This window comes from Gracilinanus agilis, chromosome 5 (genome assembly GCF_016433145.1).
Source record: "Gracilinanus agilis isolate LMUSP501 chromosome 5, AgileGrace, whole genome shotgun sequence".
Taxonomy (NCBI): domain Eukaryota; kingdom Metazoa; phylum Chordata; class Mammalia; order Didelphimorphia; family Didelphidae; genus Gracilinanus; species Gracilinanus agilis.
In genome coordinates, this window is record NC_058134.1 from 181,762,233 (window position 1) to 181,779,648 (window position 17,416).

The 17,416-nt window shown below is 35.8% G+C and overlaps 1 protein-coding gene across 1 annotated transcript in view; it reads left to right on the forward strand.

Annotated features, from left to right (window-relative positions):
- The window catches only part of ITPR2 (inositol 1,4,5-trisphosphate receptor type 2), a 529,867-nt gene that overhangs the window by 307,386 nt on the left and 205,065 nt on the right, over positions 1 to 17,416 (forward strand). The window contains exons 35-36 of the mRNA XM_044679064.1: positions 4,912 to 5,054; positions 6,465 to 6,573. Coding sequence (XP_044534999.1) covers positions 4,912 to 5,054; positions 6,465 to 6,573 — 252 coding nt within the window. The remainder of the gene's footprint in view (positions 1 to 4,911; positions 5,055 to 6,464; positions 6,574 to 17,416) is intronic.

Genomic DNA, 17,416 nt, shown 5'->3' on the forward strand with positions numbered 1-17,416 from the left:
TAATACACAGCTCTAAATCATTAAAAATACCAACATAAAACATCAAATTAAATACTAAAAATATATAATTTAGCATCATATCATAAATATTTATCTGTCCTTACTAAGTCACTCAGTCAGAAGGTATTTGTCAAGTGCTCAATATGTGCTAGGCAGGGGAGCTACAACAAAAAGGAAAACCAACAAAAAACAATAATGGGGGGCAGCTGGGTAGCTCAGTGGATTGAGAGCCAGGCCTAGAGACGGGAGGTCCTAGGTTCAAATCTGACCTCAGCCACTTCCCAGCTGTGTGACCCTGGGCAAGTCACTTGACCCCCATTGCCTACCCTTACCACTCTTCCACCTATAAGTCAATACAGAGAAGTTAAGGGTTTAAAATTAAAAAAAACAAAAACAAAAAAGAAAGAAAAAAAAACAATAATGGCCCTTGGTATTAAGGATCCCACATTTTAATGGGGGAGACAATATGTAAATACCCAGAAACATACATCAGCGAGGTGGTGCAGGGGAGAGAGCATTGGACCTGGAGTCAGAAAGACCAGAGTTCAAATCTTATCACAGATATTAGCTATGTAACCTTGGTGAAGTCACCTCTGCTTGCATAAAACTGGAGAAGGAAATGGCAAATTGCTCCAGTATCTTTGTCAACAAAACTCTATGGACAGTATTAAAAAGCTAAAAAGTCATGACACTGGACATGACTGGATGATAGTAACAAAGAGGAAGGTAATTTCATGAGGAAAGGCACCCGCAGGAAGAGAGAGAGGAGAAATACCTTCTATAGAAGGCTAATTTTGAGCTGAGTACTTGAAGGAAGTGAGGTGGTGGAAGTATGAAGGGAGAACATTCCAGACAATTAGGGACAGCCTTGGAATGCTATTATCAATTTAAAAAATCATGCCGACAAGACTGAAACAAATTCTACATAAACATCATGGGCACACACAAAGCCTTTTGAAGAAATGTGGTATGTTTTAAAATGACCAGAACAATTTTCCTTAAAATGTAAAGAATAGGAAACATGATTGGCAAAATAGTTGAGTAGCTTTTATCTGTATAATTCTTCTGTCTGAAGAACCTCAAACAAAGAAAAATAGGTGCAGTACTTAATCTAAGGTTACCATTCATTTTTTTCTCAGTCCTCATCCTCCTTTGATTTTTAGCAGTATTTGACAGTGTTGACTACCATATCTTTCTGAATGCTGCCTTTTCTTGTTTTTCTGAGACTGCTCTCTTGACACCCTTCTTCATAGGTCCTTCTCAATCTTTTTTTTTTTTTTTTTTTAACCTGGTCATCGTTTATGTCCTACCCTTTGTTTTTTTTTTCTTTCAGATTTTTATTTTTTTATTGATTAATTAAGAAAAAATTTCCATAGTTACATGATTCATGTTCTTTCCCTCCCCTCTTCCCACCCTGTTCCCATAGCCAACGTGCAATTCCACTAGGTTTTACATGTGTCATTGATCAAGACCTATTTTCATATTATTGATATTTGCACTAAGGTGATCGTTTAAAGTCTACATTCCCAATCATACTCCCATTGACCCATGTGATCAAGCAGTTGTTTTTCTTCTGTGTTTCTGCTCCCACAGTTCTTTCTCTGGATGTGGATAGTGTTCTTTCTCACAGGTCCCTCAGAAATGTCTTAGATCATTTCACTGCTGCTAGTAGAGAAGTCCATTACATTTGATTGTACCACAGTGTATCTGTCTCTGTGTATAAGGTTCTCCTGGTTCTGCTCCTTTCACTCTGCATCAATTCCTGGAGGCCATTCCAGTTCACATGGAATTGCTCCAGTTCATTTTTCCTTTTAGCATAATAGTATTCTATCACCAATAGATACCACAATTTGTTTAGCCATTCCCCAATCAAAGGGCCCCTCATTTTCCAATTTTTTGCCACCACAAAGAGCGAGGCTATAAATATTTTTGTACAAGTCTTTTTCCTTATTATCTCTTTGGGGTATAAACCCAGCAGTGGTATGGCTGGATCAAAGCCTACCCCTTATTTGTGAATAGTTTCTGTCCTGGATTCTCTTCTCTTCTTTCTCTATACTCCCACTTGGTGGTTCAGCTCTCATCTCATTTCAGGGGATCTCCTAAATTAATTAACATCTAGCCCTAGTTCTTCTGAATTCTTGTCCTAGACCATCAACTGTCTGTTGTATATTTCCAAGTAGATTTCCAATAGATAAGGCAACAAGAATTTTAAAAGTGCTAAGCTCTGAGGATATATATATATGTACATATATATAATATAATATATATGTATATGAATAAAGACAATCTCTGTCCTCAAGGAGCTTACACACTAATGGGGGAAATACAACATACAAGAGAACTGAAAGGGTAAGGTGGGAAAGGGATATATCTACGTGGAGGAATACTATTCATGTGTGGAAAGTTTGAAGCAAAGCAGGAAGAGAATGAAAGTTGATCAGCACGGGCTCCTCTTTAAAATGGGGGCCCTGGGAAGATTCTAGTTATGGGAGAATGGAACCAGCATGGTGGAGGGAGATCATAGGGTCTTTATATCTTTAGCACCTAGAATTGTACCTGGAATGTACTACATATTTAATGAAATTTTATTGAATTGAAGCATTTTCGCACAAGGTGAAGGGTATGAAAGACCCTGTATATAAGTTTTATTTGGGAACTTATTAGAGAATATACACCTTAGGAGACTACTTTCTCCAGGTGACAGATGTGCTCCTGAGGGCAGCATCTTACCTTAAGAGAGGGATTGTAGGACACACTCCTCAAAGTGGTTAGCATTCAGAATGGTGGTAGGGAGTAGCAGAGATGCAGAAATAGAATATACTGTTGTAAGTGGCTAAGTAACTCAGTGGATTGAGAGTCATACCTAGAGACAGGAGGTCCTAGATTCAAATTTGGCCTCAGACACTTCCTTGCTGTATGACCTGGGCAAGTCACTTAATTAACTCTTGTTGTCTAACCCTTACTGCTCTTTTGATTTAGAACCAAAACAAAGTATTGATATAAGATGAAAAGTAAGGGTTTTTTAATAGTATATACTGGTATTAAGGACAAGTAGTTAATATAACTGCAGGGTCAGGATAGTGAGACCTAATTGTTTATTGAATACTTTGGTAATGTTTTTTGATATCTAGTCTCCTCTATTGATCATCTTTTCTTTCTTTGTTTAGAGTAGTAAGAAATCATTTTGAAGACTTTTGTTTTATAATACAGTTTGAGGTCTGGAAGTACTATTTTCAGTCATTTTTGTGTTTTTTTTTTTAAATTCCCTTGCAGCAAAATATATCTTTTTTTTTGTACTACATATGCTTTTGTGCTAAAAACACTAAAAATTTAGCATGAGCTTTGAAGGACCATTTTAAATATGATATAAGTATGTATATCTAAAGCCAAATATACTGTTATAATGGTTTATATTCACTATTAATTTTACATAGTTTTAGAAATGTTTGCTATAGCAATAAGAAAAGGGAAAGAAAGTAAAGGCATAAGTACAGGAACAGAGGAGATAGAATTATCAGTATTTGCAATGCTATGATCCTTTATTCTGAAAACCTCATAGAATCATTAAAGATAGTAACTGAGAAGATTAATAGTTTGAGTAAAATAGTAGGATGCAACATGAATCCAGTAAAATAATCAACATTTCCATATAGCCATAACAAAACTAGAAAAAATGATAGAAAAAGAAACCTCACTCAAAATTACTACAAAATGCATAATATGTCTGAGGATCTTTCTACAAAACCGCATTCAGGATTTATATAAATGCAATTAAAAAAAGTTTTGACTCTTGAGAGAAAGACAAATATTTGAAGGGCACTGCAATGGCTTGGGACCATGTCAATATGATACTACATAATTGATTTCATATATTTCATGCTATCACTATCCCAATATAATTACCAAGAGTTTGCTTCTCTCTCTCTCTCTCTCTCTCTCTCTCTCTCTCTCTCTCTCTCTCTCTCCCTCTCTCTCACACACATACATCTATTTATAAAACAAATTAATTCATGAAATAAGACTAGAATCTAGTAGGATGTGAAAGAGGAAAAGTACTTACAGACATTAATTTATATTCAAAAGCCATAATAATCAAAACCACAGTATTTGGCTTTGGTTAAAAAATAGCGAATTAAATACCAGGAGCAGAATAGCTAATTAAGACTCAGACACAATCAAATCAAATTCAATAATCCAGTATTATGGAACAGCAATGATAACCTGCTCTGGGAGGGAGATCTTATTTTCTGGTTGGGTTGATGAAATTAAAGAACATAACAATTTAAATGATTAAAAACCAGAATATAATGAATGGCCCCAATGTGTACTTTTGTTTGGGGGTGCTCATTATCCTTGTCTNCTCTCTCTCTCTCTCTCTCTGTTTCTCTCTCTCTCTCTCTCTCTCTCTCTCTCTCTCTCTCTCTCTCTCTCTCTCTGTTTCTCTCTCCCTCTCTCTCACACACATACATCTATTTATAAAACAAATTAATTCATGAAATAAGACTAGAATCTAGTAGGATGTGAAAGAGGAAAAGTACTTACAGACATTAATTTATATTCAAAAGCCATAATAATCAAAACCACAGTATTTGGCTTTGGTTAAAAAATAGCGAATTAAATACCAGGAGCAGAATAGCTAATTAAGACTCAGACACAATCAAATCAAATTCAATAATCCAGTATTATGGAACAGCAATGATAACCTGCTCTGGGAGGGAGATCTTATTTTCTGGTTGGGTTGATGAAATTAAAGAACATAACAATTTAAATGATTAAAAACCAGAATATAATGAATGGCCCCAATGTGTACTTTTGTTTGGGGGTGCTCATTATCCTTGTCTGTCTTACACCTCATGGAAAGGAAACGAAACCTGAAGTCTCACCTACAATTTCTTCTACTTTATTCCTTAGGATGTGGTGGGTTCTTTAGAACAGCAGTTCAGCCCCATGATGCAGGCTGAATTCTCAGTGTTGGTTGATGTGCTATACAGCCCAGAACTTCTGTTTCCTGAGGGAAGTGACGCAAGGATAAGATGTGGTGCTTTCATGTCCAAGTAAGTGAAAGGATTTGAGATTTAGTTAATGTACTTATTGCATTAATTAAAAATTCTGTGTATTATTAAATGAAAAATGTCTCCTATTTCTGTTTTTACTTTGTAATTCATAATTGGTATGATAGAAACTGTACTTTAAAATTCATATACCTTTTTTTCTGAGAAAAGACATCTGATTAATTGGTATAAAGAAGTCTCCACAAAGAAACTCTTTTCATTCATGTTGTTTGATGCTTGCTCTGGAACTTAAATGTTTTGTAGAATTTCCTAAAACTTTGAGAGGTTAAGTGACTTGACCAGAGTTACAGAGCCAGTATGTGTCAGAGACTTGAATTAATTCCCAGTCTTCATGACTTTGAGGTTGATTCTCTATCAACTATACCACATTGCTTTAACTCATACTCCCAGAATATAAAAGTGGTGGATGTAAAATTAAATTGTAAGGAAGGGTCAAACAGAATTTTTTAAAACTAAAGTTTACTAGAATTTGACATGTGTGCTTTATAAATGTTTATTATGAAGTTGAACTGAATTGTGCAAAGTGAATGTCTTGGTTAATTTTTAGTGTGATTATGACACCTAATCTTTAAAATTCTCCTTATTTAGAGCTATGTTGCATATTATTAGCCTAACACCTATTAGCTTTATTTGTTTTATTATGAATTTCAGGATATACTCATATATTGTATCTATATGTTTACCCTAAATTTTATATTTTAATGATGAGGGAAGGATAATTTAAAATTTCCTATATGGCACTTGCTGTATGGAGAGCTCTTTGATAGGGGCTTAGGCACATGCAAAGTTTATATGACAGCCCCTGATCTCATGGTACTCATAGGGGTGAAAGTATAAGACAATGAAATGGATAGCTATAATTTTTGATATTACATGGTGAGTTCATGAGAGAGTTACAAAGAAAAGTACTATGTAAGGTCCAAGGGAGTAAAGTAGCTTGTTCCTGAACATCCATGGTTTAGAAGGTGACTTTGTTTCAATACTATGACTTAAAAGTCTATATATTCAAAACATTGTTATTGTTACTTTACTGCATTATGGATCAGTTTTTCTACCTATAATAGGGGAAGTATAATCCTCATAGGATCATTACACAGATTAATTTTACAGTTACAAATTAGGAAAGAAAAATTCCATCACAAATATTAATTGAGGATAAGATATGATTTAATGATAAAATATGTTACAGGATAAAAGCATAGCTTATTATTTAAATGTTTGAAAAGTGAGTAATCTAAAGTTTGGTTTCGTACTTTTAAAAATAACCACCTGGTTTGCTCTTTTATCCCTCAAGTATTAATATGATTATAGTTTATTCTTTGCCTAATGTTTCAATGAAGTTAGAATGTAAAGTCTTAATTAAGATTTATTATTATTATTTTTACTTTTAAGGTTGATTAATCATACAAAGAAGCTCATGGAGAAAGAAGAAAAGCTCTGCATTAAAATTCTTCAGACATTAAGAGAAATGCTAGAGAAGAAAGATAGCTTTGTGGAAGAGGTACTTTTACTTCTTAGTGGTTAAAAGTAAAATAACCTAAGAGTACAGTAAACTTTCTTTAAAATTTTTTTAAAAGTTATGTGTAGAAGTAGTTTTTGAAAATATTTTTTATGACATTTTCAAATTCAGGTTTTCTCTTTCCTCCTCCCCTCTCCTCCCCAAGATGGTAAATAGTCTGATATAGATTATATCTGTACGTTCATGCAATATCCATATCGCTCATGTCATTAAAGAGGACACACTATCACACATATAATAAAAATCTCATGAAGGAAATAAAGTAGGAGATGGTGTGATTTTATCTGCACTCAGTCCAACAGCTCCTTGTTCTGCTGTGGATAACATTTTTATCATGAATCCCTTGTGGTTATATCTTGGAGACTTGCTTTGCTGACATGGTTTAGTCCTTCACAGTCAAACATCATATAATATTTCTATTAATGAATACATTATTCTGGTTCTTCTCACTTCATTTTGTATCAGTTCATATAAGTCTTTCCAGAGTTTTCTGAACACATCCTGTTTCATTGTTTCTTATGGTGCATTAAACCTATTGTTACATTAAACCTATATATTACAACTTGTTCATTCCCCAAGTGATGGACAACCCCTCAATTTCCAATTCTTTGCCACCACAAAAACTGCTGCAAAAAATTTGGTATAGGGGGGCAGCTGGGTGGCTCAGTGGAGTGAGAGTCAGGCCTAGAGACAGGAGGTCCTAGGTGCAAACCTGGCCTCGGCCACTTCCCAGCTGTGTGACCCTGGGCAAGTCACTTGACCCCCATTGCCCACCCTTACCAATCTTCCACCTATGAGACAATACACCGAAGTACAAGGGTTAAAAAAAAATTTGGTATAGGTAGGTCCTTTCCCCTTCTCTCTGATCTCTTGGGGATACAGATGCAGTAGTGACATTTCTGAGTCAAAAGGTATGCATAGTTTTGTGTCCCTTTGAACCTGGTTCCATATTGCTCTCAGAATGGTTGAATTAGTTCACAGTTCCACCAACAGTGTATTAGTGTACCAATTTTTCAACATCCCTTCCGAATTTAGGTGTGAGGTGGTATTCAGAGTTGTTTTAATTTGCATTTCCATAATCAATAGTGATTTGGAGCATTAACTTCACTCCTCCTGCAAGACAATGGAGATCCCACTGCAGATGTTCATGACATTATATACCTCTTTTCACTCAGACCTGTTTAACTTTGTTTCTGTGGGATTTATTGTTCTGATTGCTGTCAGCCTCTTTAATTGGTTGCCTCCTCTACAATGCAAAGGACAGAAGAAAGGAGTACTAAGAAACTTAGCATAGTTCTGACATCACCAAAATGTTTCTCTGAAATTTGTAAACATATCATAGTATCCTAGATCTAGAGGTAGAAGGGACCTCAGAAGCTGTCAAGGCTAACCGTCTCGATACAAAGAGGAGGTAAATGAAGACCAATTAATTAAAGTAATTAGCCCAAGATTACAGACTAATTATTAGAGGCAAGATGAGAGTAAATTTCTTTTTATTAGATTCAATTTATAAATAGGAAAAATGGCTTTTATTGTAGAATTATTTTTAAAAGCCAGTTATAAGTATCATAAATGCATTTCACCATCTTCGAGGTCTGATTTACAATTAGTATTTTGCAGAGATATAACCTGGGGCTTAAGTGAATTATTGTGTTAGTTAGCAGGGAGTTTGTTTCCTGCTGATCTGGCAAATTAATAGATCTTATAGTTTAGTTCAATGAGCATCTGGATGAAAAGGTAAAGGAAAGTATTCACATTATTGGTATGAAGAAGAAGGAGCTGGAGGACAAGAGAGTTTAGAATCTATGCATTTAGATTATAGGAAGGGTGAGCAGGTGATCCTCAGTTTCCCAGACCAAAGGTGCATGTGGATTTTGTGTCCATTGGTTTCTGGGATCTGTGAATTCTTTTAATTTGTTTTCATCTTCTATATTCAGAAATTCTGTGTATTCTTTTGTATTATTTCATGCATTTTGGTGTTCAGGTTTTTTTGTCTTGTGTTCTTCTGGAAGACCTATGATTTTTATGTTGCCTCTATGCATCATGTCTTCAAGATCAGTATCTTTTCTTTTGCTTGTATAGTGAGCATCTTTTAATATTATTGGGGTTCTGCTTCTGTTCTTTTAGCTTATCCTTCATTTCTTTGTATTTTCATTCTTGATCTATTATTGATCTCTCTTATTTCTTTCTTAAGACTTGTCATAGACAATTCTAATTTTTCTATTCTACCCATTTTGCTGTGCTACTCTCACAATGATCATTCTCTTTTAAACCACTTAGGAACAGGGTGTTATAGTTCCATATTTTCCTAAATTTATTTATTTGTTGTTACATTAAAATGAGTAACCCAGTTAACTCCCTCCCACTCACTCCTTTCCCCATTAGAGAAGGCATTTGACAAAAAAATGTATGTATATACAAAATTATGTTTTATTTCTGTTAATCAGTTCTTTCTTTGTAGGTAGACACATTCAAGTTATTTTTAAAACAATATTTCTGTTGCTATATCTAATGTTCCCCTGATTCTGCTAATTTTACTCTTCATAATTTCGTGTAGCTCTTTCTATGTTTTTCCAATATTAAACCATTTGTCATTTCTTATGGTGCAGTAGTATTGCATCACAATCACATGCCACAACTTGTTAAGCCCAACTGGTGGGTATCTCTTCCAATTTCTAGTTCTTTGCCAATACAAAGAAAGCTGCTATAAATATTTTAGAACATATAGTTTCTTTTACTTTTTCCCTGATCATCTTGGTGCCATTGCTGGCTCACTAATAGTGCCGTTGCTGGGTAAAAGGATAAACACAATTTTATAACTTTTTGAGCATCATTCCAGGTTGTTCTCCAAAATGGTTGGATCAGTTCACAGTTCCATCACCAACCATGTATTAGTGTCCCTATTTTTCCACATCCCCTCCAATATTTGTCATTTTCCCCTTTTTTCATTTTAGCAGTCTGATAGATGTCAGCTAAGTCTTGAAGGAAGCTAGTGATTTTAAGATTCTAAGCATTCCAGTATGGGAATCAGCTAATGAAAAGGCATAGAAGATACAGTTTTATGTTAAAGAACAGCAAGATGAATAGTATGGCTGTATTGTGGAGTGTATTGAGGGAAATAAAGTGAAAGACTATTGTAAAGGTAGGAAGGGGCCAGATTGTGAAGAGTCTTCAATTCCAAATAAAGGGATTTATGTGCACTCCTGGAAGTAAAAGGAAGCCACTGCAACTTATTGAGTGAGGAGATGATCAGAATACACTTTAAGAAAATTACTTTGACAGTTATGTGGAGGAGGGATTGTCGTAGGGAAAGACTTGAGGCAGTGAAACCAATTAAAGGGATATTGAAATAGTGAAAGGAAGGAGTGATGAAGGCTCAAACCAAAGTGGAGAATGGAGAGGAGACATATAGGAGAGATTTACTGAAGGTAGAAATGGCCAAATTGGGTAACTTATTGTCTATGTGGGATGAATGATGGTGGAGACTGATACCCAAGAATAATAGCACAAGAGAATAACACCCAAATTGTGAAACTTTGTAACTGGAGGATGGTGGTTACCTCAGTAGAAACTTAGGTTTCCCTCAGTAGGGAAATTTGGGAGTAGGTAGGATTTTGGAGAAAAGATAATGAGTTTTGCTTTAGATATGTTGAGTTTGAGATGCCCAAAGGGCATCTAATTCAAAATGTCTATATGCAGTGGATGATGTGCAACTGGAGCTCAAGAGAGGAACTAGCAGTAGATATATAGATTTGGGAATCATTTACATAGACATAATAATTAAACCTATGAGAGTTGAGTTCACCAAGAGAGATAGTATAGAAATAAAAGAAAAGATTCATGATTCTGGACCTAATCTTAGGAGACACCTATAGTTGGTTGGTTTAATATGGAAAGAGATCTTTTAAAAGATTGGGAAAGTGTGCTCAAATAAGTAGTAAGAAAGCTAAGAGAGAAGGGTAAAAAAAAAACTAGAGGGGCAGAGAACATGACACACACTGTCAAATGGCAGTCAACTTTAGAGGATGAAGCCTTCAACTTGAGAGTTGTTCAGGAGTTTCAGTTATGTCCAACTCTTCATGACTCTAGGTCATTTTATAGATGAGGAAACTGAGGCAGAGTTAAGTGACTTGCCCAAGGTCACACAGCTAGTGTCTGAGGCCAGATTTGAACTCATCCACTGTATCCACTGTACTACTTTGCTGTCAAGAGTCAGAATATCTGGATTCAAATCCCTGATTTAATATGACCAGAGGCACATTACTTCACCATTTTGGATTTTAGTTTCCTTTCCTTTAAAATGGTGTTCATTCAACTAGATAATTTTTTTTAACCCTTACCTTTTGTCTTAGTATTAATTCTGTATAGAAGAGCAGCAAGGACTAGCAATTGGGGTTAAGTGATTTGCCCAAGGTCACACAGCGAGGGATGAGATAATTTCTAATGTCCATTCTAGCTGTAATCCTATGACAGGTTGTAAGACTTACTACGTGACATTTAGGCAGATTTGATTTATCAGTTAGAAAAGAATTGCCTCAGCTAAGACTATAGCAAGTGAGGAAAGGTGTAGCTTTGTGAGTTACTTAGAGACTTGGCTTTCATGAGTGGTCTGTGTGTTCATTTGATATACTGACCCACTAGGAAGGAAGCCAAAGCAGGAAATGAGGAGTGAGGAGTTGTGGAATGTCCATTTCCTCTTCCTACAGGCATCTCACCCTGGGGCTATGTTTGGTATATTTCTTTTCCATTTCTTAGGGTTGTGGGTTGATTCAGTGCAAGTATAAATCTGTGGTTACATGATGATCCAGTTATATCATAGTCTGTGGAACCAACTAAGGGAACTGAGAGAGAAACCCTTTCCCTCTCAGGGTATGTTTGAGAGTCTCAAAAATAACAGAGACAGTTTCTCTTGTCATAAATTCTCAGCATACCCCAATTCAATCACAGAAAAAGAAGGATATATACTCACCAATTAGGAGATTTTAATGAAAAAATAATTTCCGTTTAAAATTATCAAAATGAAATGCCTTGAATTTTGTTGTGTTATGAAGTATGTTACCAAAGACTTTTGAAGTAAGGATCACATTAGAAACCGTTTTAATTGTTATTGGGTGGCACAGTGGATAGGACCATGGACCTAGAGTCAGGAGGAACTGATTTCATACCCAGTCCTAGAGACTTACTAGCTCTGTGACTCTGGGCGAACCACTTAACCTCTGTTTGCTTCAGTTTCCTTAAATGTAAAATGAGGATAATATTGGCATCTATCTCCCAGAGTTGTCATGAATCTCAAATGATTTGATATTTGTAAAGTTGATAATATCTATAACAAAATAAGTATTTAATAAATGCTTCTTCCCTTTCCTTTAGCCTAGCGTTCTGGCATTAGTGTTTCTAGCCCAGTGTTCTCTCCATCTTTTATCTTGACACATATTTGTGACATACTACAGTAGGAAAATTATTCATAACCCAACTTTATTAAGGTAGCAATGGTTCTGTATTCTATTCTGGAACTCTATACTCAAAAGACTGGTGGATTTCGGGTTCTCTTTAGCTACCATCTAAAGGTTAAGAAAGAAAATGAATTTCCAGTCTTTTCTCCCTCTTCTATCAAGTTTCTCATTTGCCTCACCCTCTGCTACCATGTCATTATTTTGGTATAAGTTTCAACTTTTCTAATATATGGGGGTTTGTTATATATGATATAATTTCATATCTAAAGATGCTACCCTTGTATAAATAGTACCCCAAACCCCCGGTCAGTGTTGTATTACAAATAATTCGTCTATTTCACTATACCTTAATATGTGGGTATTTTGTATTTTTGAGGATTTTAAGAAAAAATGATTGAACATATCTTTCTCAAGGCTGATAAAACATATGGATGAAAGTGTGCAGTCTGTAGCCTCTTGACAAGACATCTGTTGCAACATTTTTCTGTCTTGGAACATGTAAAATTGTTTGCCAATTGTTTTCATGAATATAAAGCTCTGAATCTCGACTGACAGATATATGAGTTGCTCTTTTGGAATTTCATTCTTTTTTATGTACATATTGTACCATCTCAAGATGTGTGATGGCATAACTGGAAAATAGTAAAATATGTGAAAGTTTCAGGTTAAAAGTATGCTAAGAATTTTAATTTGATAAGAGTAAGACCACTTAAATTATTCATTTAAAAATTCTTATTCATGTCACTCAACTGAATGAATACCACAGGAATAAATGATTGTGCAAAATTTGCCTAGCTCTCTCTTCAGTATATAAACTTAACCTTACCCATACACTTAGTAGTCTAGAACCAGCATAATTAATTGATTTCTCTTCAGGTAGGAGAACTGATTTAATGTCTGAGGTATGAAGTGGATTACCACTGGGGTGGTGTGTGTGTGTGTGTGTGTGTGTGTGTGTGTGTGTTATAAAGATTTTTTTCCCCAATTTGTTGCTTCCCTTCTAATTTTGGTTGCATTGGTCTTGTTTGTACAAAATCTTTTTAATTTAATGTAATCAAAATTATTTATTTTACATTTTGTAATTTTTTATAACTCTTGCTTGGTCTTAAAATCTTTCCTTTCTCAAAGTTCTGACAAATATACTATTCTGTGTTCACCTAATTTGCTTATAGTTTCCTTCTTTATATTCAAGTCATTCACCCATTTTGAGTTTAACTTGGTGTAGGGTGTGAGATGTTGATCTAAACCTAATCTCTCCCATATTATTTTCCAATTTTCCCAGCAGTTTTTGTCAAATAGTGGATTTTTGCCCTAAAAGCTGGGCTCTTTGGGTTTATCATATAGACCAGGGGTTGGCAACCTTTTTGGCCATGAGAGCCATAAACACCACATTTTTTAAAATGTAATTTCATGAGAGCCGTACAGTGCTCACAGTGCACACTCCTGTAACAGTGTGCGCTTCTGTAACAGCGCCTGAAAAAAATCGACTTTATGGCTCCTGCAGAAAGAGTCATATCTGGCCCTCAAAAGAGCCAGATATAGCTCGAGAGCCATACGTTGCCAACCCCTGATATAGACTGTCTTGCTGATGTCACTTACCCCAAGTCTATTCCACTGATCCTCCTTTCTGTCTCTTAGCCAGTACCATATTGTTTTGATGACCACTGCTTTATAGTACAGTTTGAGATCTGGTACTGTTAGGCTACCTTCACTTTTTTTTCATTATTTCCCTTGATGTTCTTGATTTTTTGTTCTTCCAAATGAACTTTGTTATAGTTTTTTCTAATTCAGTAAAAAATTTTTTTTGGTAGTTTGATAGGCATGGCACTAAATAAATAGATTAATTTGGGTAGGATGGTCATTTTTATTATGTTAGCTCATCCTACCCATGAGCAATCAATGTTTTCCCAATTGTTTAGATCTAGTTTTAATTGTGTGGAAAGTGTTTTATAGTTGTGTTTGTATAATTCCTATGTATGTCTTGGTAGATAGATTTCTAAGTATTTTATATTGTCTAGGGTGATTTTAAATGGAATTTCTCTTTCTAACCCTTGCTGCTGGGATATTTGGGAAATATATAGAAATGCTGATGATTTACGTGGGTTTATTTTGTATCCTGCAACTTTGCTAAAGTTGTTGATTATTTCCACTAGCTTTTTAGTTGATTTTCTGAGATTCTTTAAGTAGACCATCATATCATCTGCAAAGAGTTAATAGCTTGGTCTCCTCACTGCCCATTTTAATACCTTCAATTTCTTTTTCTTTTATTGCTACTGCTAGTGTTTCTAGTACAATGTTAAATAATAGAGGTGATAATGGGCATCCTTGTTTCACTATTGATCTTACTGAGAAGGCTTCTAATTTATCCCCATTGTAGATGATGCTTGTTGATGGTTTTAGATATATACTGTTTATTATTTTTAGGAAAGGTCCTTCTATTCCTATACTTTCTAATGTTTTCAATAGGAATTGGTGTTGTATTTTGTCAAAGGCTTTTTCAGCATCTATTGAGATAATCATGTGAGTTTTGTTAGTTTGCTTGTTGATATGGTCAATTATGTGGATGGTTTTCCTAATATTGAACCATCCTTGCATTCCTGGTATAAATCTCACCTGATCATAGTGAATAACCCTTGTGATCATTTGCTGAAGTCTTTTTGCTAGTATTCTGTTTAAGATTTTTACATCTATGTTCATTAAGGAGAGTGGTCTGTAGTAGTTTTCTTTCTCCATTTTTGGTCTGCCTGGCTTTGGGATCAGTACCATATTAGCGTCATAAAAAGAATTTGGTAGGACTCCTCCTTTGCTTATTATGTCAAATAGTTTGTATAGTATTGGGATTAGTTGTTCTTTGAATGTTTGATAGAAGAGAACCCCTTTTTAACCACAGTCAGTGAACATTTATTCAGCATCTAACTCTATAGAATGCACTGTGCTGTGTTGGGGATTAAAAAAAGAGGTAAATATAGTCCCTGCACTCAAATAGATCTCAGTAGTATGGGAGAAACAACAAGTGAACAAATATATACAGGCAAGCTCTATAAATATAAATAGTTAATAATTGAGAGGAGGTATTCAAATGAAGAGGGGATAGAAAAGACTTCTTGTAGGACATGGAATTTAAGTTGAGACCTAAAGGAGGTCGGAGTTGCCAATAGGAAGAGATAAGGTGGAGAGAATTCCAGGAATTAGGGATCAGAGAAGATACCCAGAGTCAAAAGACTGAGTAACTTGTTTGTGAACCAGTGTTATTGCATTTAAGAATATATGGCAGAGAGTAGAGTGTAAGAAGCCTGGAATGAAGGGCAAAGAGGATTTTGTATTTTATCTTAGAAATGATAGGCTCTCTAGTTACTGGAGTTACTGAGTAGGAGGGGAACATAGTTGGACCTGTTAAGAGAATCACTTTTGTGGCTGAATGGAGGATAGATTAGAGAGGGAAGAGAAATAAGGCAGACAGACATCTACCAGCATGTTATTGCAATAGTATAGGCATGGAGTAATGGGGTCCTGGAAGAGTGGTGGCAGTGTCAGAGGAGCACAGGTGACATAATCAAAAGACATGGCAGCTATATAGTTCAGGTGATAGAAGGTCAGGCTTGGAATTGGGAGGACTTGGGTTCAAATCTGACCTCAGATACTCCCTAGCGATGTGACCCTGGGCAAATAAATCACTTAACTCCATTTACCTAGTCCTTATCCTTCTGTCTTAGAGTTGCTACTGAAACAGAAAGCAAGGTTAAAAAAAGACGTTTTAAAGATGAAATCAATATACCTTAAGCAGCAGATTGGATATGAGGGGTGGGAGATAGTGGTAAGTTAAAACTGACACATAGCTTGTGAGTCTGAGGGATGGGAGGACAGTATTGCTCTCTACGATAATAAGGGAGGTATATGTGTGTGGAGGATTTAGGGAGGAAGATAATGATTTCCATTTTGGACATGTTGAGTTTAAGATATCTGCTGGACATTCAGTTTGAGTTGTCCAAAAGTCAGAAAGAGACTGGAGGTCAGCAATGTGTTTGGGGCAGCATAGTTAGATGAGAGTACTGTCAGCATAGAGATAGTAATTAAATCCACTGGAAGATTATCACGTGAAATAGTATAGAATGAAAAGAAAAGAGGACCCAGAACAGAAGGCAATGGAACACCTACAGTTAGAGGTTGTGATCTGGATGAGGATCTAGCAAAGGAGACTGAGAGGGAATGATCAGATAAGGAGGACAAGATCTGGACACTGATGTCCTGAAAACTTAGAGTATCAAGGAGAGGAAAGTGATTAACAGTGTCAAAAGCTTGAGGGAGGTAAAGAAGAATGATGATTGAGAAAAGGCCACTGAATTTGCAATTAAGAGATCATTGCTAACTTTTGAGAGACCAGCTTTTGTAGAACACTGAGCTCAGAGTCTGACTTGCAAGTGGTTAAGAAAATAAGAAGAGGCTCCTTCTTACCTCTGGGATCAAATATAAAATCCTCTGACCTTTAAAGCCCTGTATAATCCGGCCCCTTCCTATCTTCCCAGTCTTCTTTCACCTTACTACCCTAAAAGGTACTCTGTGCTCCAGTGGCATTTGGCTTCCTTATTGTTCTTCAAACAGGACACTCCATTTCTAGATTCCAAACATTTTCAAAAACTGACTGTCCCTCTTATTTGGAACTCCCTCCCTTTTCATCTCTGTTTCCTGGATTTCTTGGCTCCCTTCAGGTCCCACCTAAATCTAAACAAGGCTTTCCTCTTGTCTCTTAAGGCCAGTACCTTTCCTCTGTTAATTATCTCTACTTTATCTGGTCTGTATCCTATTTGCACATAGGTGCTTGTATGTTGTATCCCCCCTAAGATTACGGCAGCTTTTTTGTTTGTTTACTTTTTGTATCCCCAGCATTTAGCACAGAGCCTGGCATAGAGTCACTGGAAAGATACTTGTTGACTTGTTGACTCGGGAATGGCAAAATTGGGGGGTCAGGAGGAGGAATTGAATTCATTGAAGTCGTAAAGTCCCTCCCAGCTCTAAAATCTAGGATCTTCTCATTCAGGCCAGTACCTTCTCTGAAGTTGATGGTCTTCCATAGTTGCCCAGCCACTGAGTGGTTAACTGAAAATGCTCAGGCAAGACATAATACCAGGTCTTTCTGGCTCTGAGGCTATCCCCTTACCAACACGCCAGAATACCTCTCGGTGTTGGTCTCAAATGGACGTGTTTAGATTTACTCTGATCTAATTTAAAGACATATTATTGGACATTAGGCTTAAATGTCTTAAGATGATGATAATAAAACCACAATATCACTTGTATTTTAAGTTAAATATAAAGAATACCAGACCTATAGAGAGAAAAAAAACAAATTTTTTCATAATATTGTCAATTGTCAA